The 12,500-nt window shown below is 42.0% G+C and overlaps 1 protein-coding gene across 13 annotated transcripts in view; it reads left to right on the forward strand.

The window, feature by feature from the left end:
- The window catches only part of nrcamb (neuronal cell adhesion molecule b), a 56,470-nt gene that overhangs the window by 43,403 nt on the left and 567 nt on the right, over nt 1–12,500 (forward strand). For 4 of the 13 annotated variants that reach the window (XM_043227956.1, XM_043227946.1, XM_043227945.1 and 1 more), the window contains 16 exons: nt 248–395; nt 618–742; nt 1,262–1,291; nt 2,518–2,619; nt 3,457–3,654; nt 3,724–3,794; nt 4,231–4,456; nt 4,539–4,654; nt 5,268–5,472; nt 6,106–6,228; nt 6,624–6,800; nt 7,974–8,096; nt 9,383–9,538; nt 10,018–10,149; nt 10,721–10,799; nt 12,421–12,500. The exon at nt 12,421–12,500 is cut by the window's right edge and continues 567 nt beyond it. In XM_043227956.1, coding sequence (XP_043083891.1) covers nt 248–395; nt 618–742; nt 1,262–1,291; nt 2,518–2,619; nt 3,457–3,654; nt 3,724–3,794; nt 4,231–4,456; nt 4,539–4,654; nt 5,268–5,472; nt 6,106–6,228; nt 6,624–6,800; nt 7,974–8,096; nt 9,383–9,538; nt 10,018–10,149; nt 10,721–10,799; nt 12,421–12,500 — 2,091 coding nt within the window. The other 9 variants (XM_043227948.1, XM_043227947.1, XM_043227950.1 and 6 more) reach the window with 4 other exon arrangements.

Below are 12,500 nucleotides of genomic sequence, written 5' to 3' on the forward strand. Positions count from 1 at the left end.
TCTGTCTGGGAGAAGATGCTCACGCTGCACTTTTAAAATGAACAGACATGGATATTGGTCTTAATGGCTCCACTATCCCATCATGCTTTGTGTTTACAGGCTCCAGGCCTTAGCTCGCATGTTTTTCACTTTTCAAACGGCACTTAAGTGCATCTCCAAAGAGCACAACAGGAAGTGTATTAAGAGCATTAGGAAAGGATGGAGAGATAAAACTCCTCTCTCTCTCTCTCTCTCTCTCTCTCTTCAGAGCCCACGAGGATCCTGAGGCCGCCGGAGTACCGGGTGGTCCAGAGGAACCGGGACGTGGTGTTCGAGTGTAAAGCCAAGCACGACCCGTCCCTCGTGCCCACCATGATCTGGCTGAAGGACGACGGAGAGCTGCCTGATGATGAGAGGTTTGTGAAGCACACGCCGTCTGACCGTGTCGTCATCAGCGGGGTTTATTTCCAGCAGACTGAACATGCACCAACTGACAATAACGTTCGAAATGTACCAACGTCATTTTTTTCATCTGAATCTAACTCTTTAGCAAAAGTAGAATGATGCTAATAACTCTTTCTGTGAAGAACCTAGACCCTCAGGATCAGTCTGTGCTGATGTCCCGTGTCTGATAACAGGTTTCGAGTGGACTCGGACAGTCTGACCATCAGAGACGTCACGGAGAGCGACGCGGGGACTTACACCTGCATCATGAACACCACGCTGGACCAGGACTCGGCCAGCGCTCAGCTCACGGTGGTCGGTGAGTGTTTGTGTCACAGGCCCTCCTTGGGTTCATACGGATGACGTATTAATAATAAGAAGAAGAAGAAAAGAAAGAAGGGGAAGAAGATGATGAGTAAGTCTAAATTAAATGAAAACAGAAAAATATATAGTAAACTAATTAATTAATATTAAGTAATTTAAAGTAATATAAATACAATTTCCTTATAATAAATATAAACAAATATGTATTAAAATAAATAAATAAATTATATCTATCTATATATATAATTGTATTTTAATATAAAAAAATATATATATATACATATATAAATAATTGTATTTTAATATTGACAGAAAATCCAACTAAAAAACAAGATCAAGCATCTAAATAAATTAACATAATAATTAACGGTTAAAATCAATAACTAAACTTTTAATAACATTTAAAATGCATGAATAAATATGTAAATATTTAAGTACTATTTTGTCTAGAAGTGTCTAATTGTTTGTAAATGAATGCATCTCTTACTGCACTCCTCTAACTCCTCCCACTCAGAGGCCCCACCCACTCCCGCAGTGATCTACGGTAAACACACAGCGCATCACGTCCCATAATGCACTGGGCTTGTGGAGCATGTTGTTGTGTTATCTCTTTGGAATCGTTCTGTTGATTTCTGTAAAGTTTGCATGATTCATCACGTGGACGTGCTTTACTTTGTGAATCAATCAGTCACTTTTATTTATAGAGCGCTTTTTATACAGATAGTATCAAAGCACTGATCACATGATCTCTAGATGATGAACTGATTCATATTTGTGTTGCTCTATAGAAACTAAAGTAAATGTAAAGTATCTACTTATCTTTCTTTCTTTTAAGTTGGTCTGGTTTTCATCAGATAGGGCTCTTTTAGGACTGAATGACCTCTATCTCCACTATCTGTCTTCATCAGATCTCTTTCTAGCGGTGTACATCAAGGTTCTGTTTCTAATCTATAGTCTTCCTCTTGGTCAGATCATTCAGCCTCATTATATTTATTCTGATGATACACAAAGCTATCTTACCGTACAGTATTTCCTCCCATTTCCATCACTTCCTGTCAATAAGATCTCAAGCCATGGAAGCTGAAAACTTGTTAAAACTGAATTCTGAAAAATCCCAAATTCTGAATTCTTCCAAAAATAAAGGCTTCACTCAGATAATGAAGGAGTGACAGTACATTATAATCTATAGGCAGTATTTAATTCCAAATGATGCTTTGAACCTCAGAGCTGCCGGTGAGTTAAATCTTGTTTTTCTGTTGTTGTATATGACCTAAAGATGCTGACACTGTTATCCATGCTTCAATCTTCTGAACTGGTGTACAGTAACTCTTTGTTTTGTTGTCAAGCCACTAAAACCCTTAATAGCTTGCTGCTCGTGCCTTTACCTTGAAAAAGAAATCAGCTCATATCTCTCCCATCCGTCAGCATCCTAGTCTTTCTTGTCCTAGTTTTTAAGATCACCATTTAGGACCTTCATATTTTGACAATATCTGAGATGTTGGTGGGACGTTCAACATTTAATCTCCTGAGCTTTGAAATAAGATGAGTGACAACCTCCAGACCTTTAAGACTGAACTAAACCCACACTATGTTTGATTGATTGATTCTTTTTGGTTTTAGTTTTTTGATCACTGTTTGGCTGCATGTTCACGTTGTTGTTTTGATTATATATCTATGTTATTTGTATTCTGTAAAGTGTAAAGGCAATATAGAAATAAGATGTATTCATATATTATTATTATTATTGATGAGAGGTATTTAACTCTACAGAGCAGCCAGGAGCACCGACCGATCTGGAGCTGACGGATCCTGGAGCGAGAAGCGTTCAGCTCACCTGGACACCTGGAGACGAACACAACAGCCCCATCAAGAGTAAGACACACACACACACACACACACACAGACACACACACACACACACACACACACACACACACACACACACACACACACACACACACACAGACACACACACACACACACACACACACACACACACACACACACACACACACACACACACACACACACACACACACACACACACACACACACACACACACACACAGACACACACACAGACACACACACACACACACACACAGACAGACACACACACACACACACACACACACACACACACACACACACAGACACACACACACACACACACACACACACACACACACACACACAGACACACACACACACACACAGACACACACACACACACACACACACACACACACACACACACACACACACACACACACACACACACACACACACACACACACACACACACACACACACACACACACACACACACACACACACACACACACACACACACACACACACACACACACACACACACACACACACACACACACACACACACACACACACACACACACACACACACACACACACACACACACACACACACACACACACACACACACACACACACACACACACACACAGACACACACACACACACACACACACAGACACACACACACACACACACACACACACACACACACACACACACACACACACACACACACACACACAGACACACACACACACACACACACACACACACACACACACACACGCACCTGAGTGCATGCTTCTAAAGATCTTCAGGTTTCTGCTGGGTGTGAGGATGCTGTCTGAAAGCCTCTGTTCTTGACCCGTCAGGGTTCCTGATCCAGTATGAGGACGGTCTCCACCAGAGCGGCGTGTGGCACAATCTGACGGAGGTTCCTGGAACCAAGACCACGGCTCACCTGAAGCTCTCTCCGTACGTCCACTACAGCTTCAGAGTGCTGGCGCTCAACGAGGTGGGCTTCAGTCGTCCCAGCTCACCCTCTCGTCAGTACAGGACCGGCCCCGCAGGTACAGCACACACCTGCTCACGCTCACAGCGGCGTTCTTCAGCCTCTGACGCTTCTCTAATGCCCACAGCTCCCGACGAGAACCCCGCTGAGGTCAAAGGTCACGGCACCGAACACAATAATCTGGTCATCACGTGGAAGGTGAGAGGCGGATTATTAATAAACACCTTATATGATGCTGTAAACGATGCTCACTGCCAAACCACCTAAATACAGTTTCTTAAATTAATTTTGTGGAAATAAATTTTTTTTTTTCTTTAATTGAAATTATGATTTTGTGGAATTGTGCTTTGTGTTTTAATTTTTCTGCATTATGAATAACAGTGGTAATCAAACAAGCTGTTGAATTCATGTAATCCTGTTTGTGTTTGTTTGTTTTTGTCTGTGTTTGTTTGTGTTTGTTTTGTTTGTCTGTGTTTGTTTGTTTGTGTTTGTCTGTGTTTGTCTGTGTCTGTCTGTGTTTGTTTGTGTTTGTCTGTGTTTGTCTTGTCTGTGTCTGTCTGTGTTTGTTTGTGTTTGTTTGTGTTTGTTTGTGTTTGTTTTTGTCTGTCTGTGTTTGTTTGTTTGTGTCGGGCAGCCGCTGACTCCTCTCCAGTCCAACGGTCCCGGGCTGCAGTATAAGGTCATGTGGCGTCAGCAGGACATGGAGAAGGACTGGACATCCGTCAGCGTGGCTAACGTCTCTAGATTCGTCGTGTCGGGGACGCCCACGTTTGTACCGTACGAGATGTCGGTTCAGGCAGTGAACGATCACGGGCCTGGTCCCAAACCCAGCACCGTGATTGGATACTCTGGAGAGGACTGTGAGTGATGCTTTTAGCAGTTCACACACCTTCACGTGCTTGTCTAGAGGAACGCTGCTAATCCCAGAATGCACCTGTGCAGTTCCTTCAGCAGCTCCGGGGGACGTGCGGGTCCTGGTGCTGAACAGCTCGCTGGCCGAAGTGCGCTGGAGCCCCGTTTTGTCTGAATCTGTGCGCGGGAGACTGCAGGGCTATAAGGTACAGCTCTGCGCTCATCCTGTGATTCAGACACTCACCATTACTTGCAGATGTTTGTGATTAATCGCAGATACTCATGAGCAATTAATGGATATTTCTTTCAATCAGGCGCTTTTATTTTTATAGTGCTTTTAACAGTACAGATTGAGAGAATAGTTCGGAATTTAGGTCCGCAAAGAAATATAGAGCTGAGTATCATCAGCATAGCAGTGAAAGCTAACACCATGACTCCTGATAATATCTCCCAGAGGTAACATGTACAGGTTGAAAAGTAACGGTCCTAGCACTGAGCCTTGAGGAACTCCATATTTCACTTTTGATCGATATGATACCTCCTCATTTAATGCCACAAACTGATAGCGGTCAGATAGATATGATGTAAACCATGCTAAGGCGCTTCCTCTAATGCCAACATAGTTTTCTAGTCTATCCAAGAGAATGTTGTGATCGATAGTATCGAATGCTGCGCTAAGATCTAATAGCACTAATAACGAGATAAAACCACGATCAGATGATAGAAGCAGGTCATTAGTAACTCTAATGAGAGCAGTCTCAGTACTATGGTACGGTCTAAAACCTGATTGGAAATCCTTGAACTGTCGTTGTTGTGCAGGTTCATTACTATCGTGAGCGCAGTTTACACCGACACAACTCTCATCACGGCAAACAGAGGATGGAGATCTTCAGCCCCAACAAAACCAGCGGGAAACTGCCTGACCTGCAGCCCTACAGCGTCTACAGCCTGCATGTGACGGCCTTCAACGGCCGAGGAGAAGGACCCTCCAGCGCCCCGCAGCGCTTCGAGACGCCCGAGGGAGGTGAGAGCAGCACACCGTCAGCACACCATTAAAATACTTTCCCAGAGACATTTTGACCTTTATAAAGGAATCTATTCTAGCCTTTTGAAATGAACGTGTCCCCATTAATTAACATTTACATTTTGGTTTAATGAGAATAAGGCATTAAAGGGCCGTCAGCAATCAAGTCAAATCAGACAAAATCCATCTTTGCACTCCAGGGGTGGTACAAAGTTACTGAAGTGGCATTTAGATTGATCTTCACGACGGCATAAATAATGTCCTATATAGAAAATATAGAAAAAACTGTTGAACTAAGTCACTGTCTTAATGAGTGAGTCGTTGATTGATTGATTCACTCATTCAACTGATTCCTTCGAGAACAAAGCAAGTAATGAACGAATCACTGAATCATGGACCGTTTCGCTCAAGAACAAAACATGCTTCGTTGACTGGAGATACAAACCTTCTGTTTGGAACAAAAACAGATGACATTGACATTTTGTGTTTAAAAGGTAGATGGTTTATTTTTAGCTTACATTTTAATCGTAATTGATCGTATACCACTGGATGAAGTATTTCAAAGCGTACGGTTCATCCTAAAGCTGTACAGAAGGTCTGGTTGAACACGGCCGGTGTGTGTTTGTGTTCCAGTCCCAGGCGTGCCGTCCTTCTTCAAGGTTTCTGCTTTAGATCTGGACTCTCTGACGCTGGAGTGGGGTCCACCTCACGAGAGGAACGGCCGTCTGTCCGGATACACCTTCAAATATCAGACCGGTGAGAAATCTTTTATTTCAAGCTTGTCTAAGGGATGAAAAGCCGCACGCTGCATCACTAAGAGGTAATATCAATTGTTCTGAATATTTATATGACCTCTTAGTGATGCAGTGTGCGGCTTTTCATCCCTTAGACATCCCTTATTCCAGTGATAGCGTTCCACTGTTATACATCATTACGGGTAAAACTTCAGTATTCTTCATAGTTATTGTTTTTGCTGTTTTAAAAAAAGGACGTTTCCAGAATCTCTGCTATATTTTAAACGTGTGCCGTACGTGTATATTTGAGTGTTCGGCCTTGTTTTGCTGCTCGAGTCAACAAATGGTGTGTGTGTGTGTGTGTGTGTGTGTGTGGTTCATGATTGGGTGAAATAACATGGCCCCGCCCCTCTCCAGTGGACAGCAGAAATGATCTGGGTCTGCTGGAGGAGCTGGATCTGCCGTCCAATCTGAGCAGCTTCACGCTGCACAACCTTCCTCACAGCACACGCTACAAGTTCTACATCAGCGCCCGAACACAGAGAGGAGCCGGACCGGCGCTCACCGAGGAGGCCGTCACCGTCCTGGACAGAGGTACGTACACCTGAGCTTTACCTGTTTACTTTGTCTTTTGTCTCATGTTCGTGGATCTGTGTGAGACAGAAGAGTCTCTTTACGTCAGAAAGCAGCCGTGTGTTGTTCTTCATATATAACTACGTTCAGTGGAAGAGAAAGTCTATCTCGTGTCTGTTTACACACATGGGTGCCAGTAATGTTTTATATTCGTTTAACAGAAGCTGTATTCTGGCAAAATAAAGGTTTGATGGTTTAACGCTTGCTGGTGAACTGTATTCACTATGAAATTGTATTTTATTTTTACAGTGCCACTGTATTGCAGTTGACATTTATTTGACGACAATAATACTAATAATAATATTAATAATAATACATTTTCCAAATTGTCATAAAATAATATTATCATATTTGCTGAATGAAACCCAACACTCGTTTCTGTCTGTTTTCTCTTTCGTGTCACACTTTCTCTCTAGATTTGATGAAGTTTGTAGTAATCTATGAGGTGAAGACGTCTTGTATTTTCTCTCAGTCGGCAGAAAAAAACACCTGAATCTGAGCCGGACGACAGCTGTTTGATCATTTTTTAATAACTAATCTTTTGGTTGTAGTTACGGCCAGCGAACGCAAACACAGACGGAGAATAATACATCAACTCCACTTCATTATTGAACTTCTTGTACTTTAAGGCCTGGATTCGTCTAAAGCAGGATTCGATTAGGTTCAATTAGCTTCACAGTTCAGTTAGGACGTTTAGTCATTTTTAGAAACATGTCCGAGAAAAAAGCATTCCTGGTTTGCATCTTAAGACAAAACAAAGACACTGACATGTTTTCTTTGAGTGGAAACGTCTCTAGGATTAAACCGTGGGACTGCTTTCGTTGCTTTGATGCTATAATCGATAAATGATCATTCGAAAGATTTTCATTCTTATTTTCTCAATAACTACGCGATGGAAAATATGAACTCAATCGTTTTTAAATCTGCATCATCAAATTCTCTTTTTATTTCTTTCTTTGTGCTCGGCTTCCCAAACATCCCCATCACACTGAATCCTTCCAGGTGTTTTCCTTCACGATCCCGCTCAGATCCGAAGCCTCTATAAAGCAGAATAAACAGCCTTGCTGCGCTCTCATCGGTCCGGAGGTCAGAGGTCACTGTGATGAGCTGATGATGTGTCTCTCTCTCTCTCAGCGCCGCCGGTCGCTCCAGCGTTTGGGAACGTGAGCTCATCCGTGAGCGAGGACGGAGCGCTGATCAGTTGGGAATACTGGGGCCCCGAGAAACACCTTTATGTTGAATATATTATAGACAAGAGTAAGAATCCTGCGTGGTTGTGTTGTGAGGATGATGATGATGATGATGATGATGAAACACACGAGTAGAGCTCATTTAGTGACTAATACACAGTCATCTACCCCGCTGAACAGATCACCGCTAGTTAGTGCTGGTTAGTACTGGTGGTGACCCGTCTGTTCAGCAGGGTGCGCTGCAAAAAATAATGTTCTTACTTGGTTTTTTGTCTTGTTTTTCAGTACGAATATCTAAACATTCTTATACCAGTGAGCATATTAAAAGAGAAATTGAACAAAATGAAGTAAGTTTATACTTAAAATAGGAAACTACAGGTTAAGAGATCTTATATGAGCCCCAGATGATTACATTACACAGTTTTAGGAAACGTCTTATTTTAATGTGCACTTATTTGCAAACATTTTAGCAAAATGTGTACATTAGAGAAAGATCTGTGAACATTTATTATTTGATTTAGTTGATCTACAGCACTGTTTAAATTTATCTCTCTATCACTCCATAATTTATAAAAACAAACGTGTTTTCACCATGTTTCAAGAATAAACTTATATATAAAATATTATATATAGAATATATATATATATATATAATATATATATATATATATATATATATATATATATATATATATATATATATATATATATATATATGTGTGTTGTACAAATCAGTCTAAATGTATTATTAACAAACCCATCAATAAAAACTGAGAATATAAAACAAAGAAAAATAAAACTCTATGCTTTGGTGCAACAAACTCATTACCTTCAAATATATCAAATACATTATTTTTAAAAATAAAATATTTAATATGAAATATTTACAAATCCCTCAGTAAAAACCTTCAGAATATAAAGATATTAAATATATTTATTTTTTTTGCTTTTAGGACAAAATGTTGTATAAATCAGCGTGGATGAAACGTAAACAAATCCCTCTTTATAATAGTTATAGAATGCACCCAATGATTTGACCAGTGTGTGAAAAAACGAGGGTTTTGTCTGCAGTCTCTCACCAAACAACAAAGCAGCAGTTTTCCTTTGAATGAAGTATTTTTTCTTGTTTTAAGTACTCGCTTCATTTTGAACATCTCATACACTGAGAACAAGACAAAGAGCATGAGTTTTTGCAGAGTAGTTCACCAAAGGCTCATAACAGTAGTAGCTCATTGAGATCAGTAGTAGGTGGGTAGAATTAACTCCAGACTGACCGCAGGAGTCTAGAGCTAACCTACCCGTGTTTGCCTGTAAGGACGCTGAAGTGCTTCCTGTTGTGCTGGAAACCCTCAGGTGATGAAGACTGGCACAAAGAGAAGGTCAACGGCTCTCAGTTCCACGTTCTTAAGGGTTTGAAGAAGGGTTTGGCGTACAAGGTGCGTGTGGTGGCCCGGGGTCACGACGACCGAGCGCTCCATCGCTCTGAGGAGCTCTTGATTAAGGTCCCAGGTGAGGCTTCATCTCAGCCTCAAGGCCTTGTGGGATATTTGAGGGCTGTGATGCATGAGGGCCGTGTTGAGATGTCGAAGCACGTCTGTGTGTCCCGCATGAGTCCGTCTGCGATCGTAACGTGGCGTATATCGATCGATCGGCATGAAGTGCAGCGTGATCTTCTCGTTCTGTGTTTGAGATGTTTTCCAGTGCAAGTGTCTCCACATTCTCACGTTTACTTCGGATGCAAAGGAAAAATACGTCAAAGCGGAGCTCATGCTGAAAGGAGACGCTCTTCTTTTAGCGTGAGCTCCTTTGACCGAGTTTCCTGTGAATGTATCTGGAAGGAGGTTCAGGTCCTTGTACTGGTGAACGTCACGACTTCCCCTCTCCCCGTCTGTCTCTCGTTGTTTTCTTGATGGCGTCTGATCTTGTGACTCGCCGGAGCAGACGTTCTGCACACATCTCATGCTCTTCCTCCTCCTCCTCTTCCTCAGCGATGGTCAGTCCTCAGGTGGACATCGCCACTCAGGGCTGGTTCATCGGTCTGATGTCGGCCATCGCTCTGCTCATCCTCATCCTGCTCATCATCTGCTTCATCAAGAGGAACAAGGGAGGAAAATATCCAGGTGAGCATCGATACGCTTCTATAGTCTTTATTCTCATGCTTTGTGCTTTTCTTGAGTTTTTTGGGGGGGGGTATAAAAACACTATATGCTCATGACATACCAATACAGTGTAGAAATGTTTTATTGTTTTGTTCATTTTGTAAACTAGATTGAACTATACACAAAAAAGGAAAGTGTTGCCATGGCAACTAGCTGAAATAAAAAAAGTTCAGAAAAAAAGGATTAAAAATAGCTTCAAGGAACATTTTTGTTTTTGGTTCATGAAATAACTCTAGAAACAGGTTAATGATCTTCTTGTGAACAATCGCACATTAACTGCTCAAGTGTACATAAAAGTTTAAACTGGTCCTATTTAAAAGATAAAATGACAAAATGACAAAAACAGATCTGTCGATCACAGCTTTTAATCCATTTCTTTATCCCCCTTGAAGGTATTTTCCTTCTTATTTTAATCATACACACTTCATTTTGATGCATTTAAAAAAAAAAGGCTTGATATCGTCTGTATCTAGAGTTTTTCGTCCTGAAACCCGTGATAAAGGTCAGCGTGTGACTCTGATGTGTGTCTCAGTTAAAGAGAAGGAGGACGCTCACGGAGACCCGGAGATCCAGCCCATGAAGGAGGATGATATCACGTTTGGAGAGTACAGGTGAGAGAGCTCTGACCTGACCCTTGACCTCTGACCCCGTCCACGACGTCACCTTCCTCTTCTCCTCCGGCGGATCTGATCCGGTCTGCTGGATCGGGTTCTCGTCTCCAGAACGATGGGCTTCAGTGAAGATATTACAGTAGAGTTACTGTATCAGAATCATTTTCTCCATCGTTCCTGAATAATCCTACAGATGTTCCTAATGTTCTGAACTGAAGCTGCTGGTTTGCCATTGAAAGTCTCTTCCTGCGTTCCTCTGCACGCGTGCGGGAGAGAGACCGCCGAACGCACTTTACTCCTGTATAGCAATATTCTTTTATATTCCCTGCTTTATTAAATGATTTCCTTTTTATACGCTGATTTTGGACGTTATTGCAGGTAATGTTGATTTGTTCTCTGGGAAATGATGAACCTGACGGCTGCTCTTCACTCGACACGCACCGCTTCAGACAAAAATATTTAGAAACTACTATATAATACAAATGAGATTGTTTAAAAGAAAGAAATATTTTCAAATTGTCTTGTGAATGAAAAAGTAATGCGTTAATTTACTGTAAAAGAGTATTACTGTAAAAATTACTGTAAAAAAAGTAATCCGATTACATGAGATTACGATGATCATATCTTTACCTTGAATGCCAAATGTTACTGCAAATAATGAGTGTGGGTTACAGAACTCTGAACGAACACACACTGTTTAGTTCAAGCGGCTGGCGCTCGTTCCTCGCGTTTCGTTAAGCGCCGGTCGGATGAGGGAAGGTAAGCGGGACTCTGCATGCGAGAGGAGAAAAACACACCCATCCCGGGAACACACTTCACGTGAAGCGCTGGCGTCTGGGCCGCTCTCGCCGAACACGTCTTTCTATCGATGTGAACATGTTCTCTTTAAGACGCTGTGTCAAGTATTTTTACACACAGTGGACCAATCAGAGGGCCTCGGAGGCGGGGCTAATATTAAGAGTTTGTGTTTACTGGAGCAAGTCGGAGACTGTTTGTATTTTTATTATTGTGTCATGCCTCAAAAACACGTCTCAAGGTCCTCAGATTCTCCGATTGATGCAAAGACGTGTTCTGAGTGAACGACCCTGACTGCATTTTTTAATTACCAGGGATGTACAGCATTTACTTTTGAACAATATTATCATTGCTACCACTGTAAGATATCTAAAAGTAAAAAATGGACGCCTTTATTCATGCCAAAAAACAAATTCAGAACAAAAACAACATCATAGTAGTAAAAGCAGAGAACGTCTGTTCTCTAGTTTCATGGGAAGTGTGGCTGCATCCATCCATGACTCATGTATGATTTGAAGTTTTTCTTCATCGTGAAGCACCAGCAGAAGGAAGGACGTTCAGACTCTCTGAATGATTCGCTCAGATTCAGCTGGTGCTTCAGGAAGCTGACGATCACGTTCAGGCTCATCTTCACGCTTCAGGTGTTGAGATACTGATTGCGCTTCATTCCTCTGGTAGTTTCCCATGATGCTTTAACGCTCGTTTGGAAGCCCTGGCAGGTTTTGTCTCTCATCCCGTCACGTGACTCTGACCCTGCATGCGTGTGCCGGTCATCTTTTGAGTTTGATTCACGTCATGATTCATCTGCATGTGGTTTTTCTCCTAGTGACGAGGACCACAAACTGCTCAAAGGGAGCCGAACGCCGTCCAGCGGAACCGTTAAACGCGACGGCAGCGACGACAGTT

Source organism: Puntigrus tetrazona, chromosome 25 (genome assembly GCF_018831695.1).
Source record: "Puntigrus tetrazona isolate hp1 chromosome 25, ASM1883169v1, whole genome shotgun sequence".
Classification (NCBI taxonomy): Eukaryota; Metazoa; Chordata; class Actinopteri; order Cypriniformes; family Cyprinidae; genus Puntigrus; species Puntigrus tetrazona.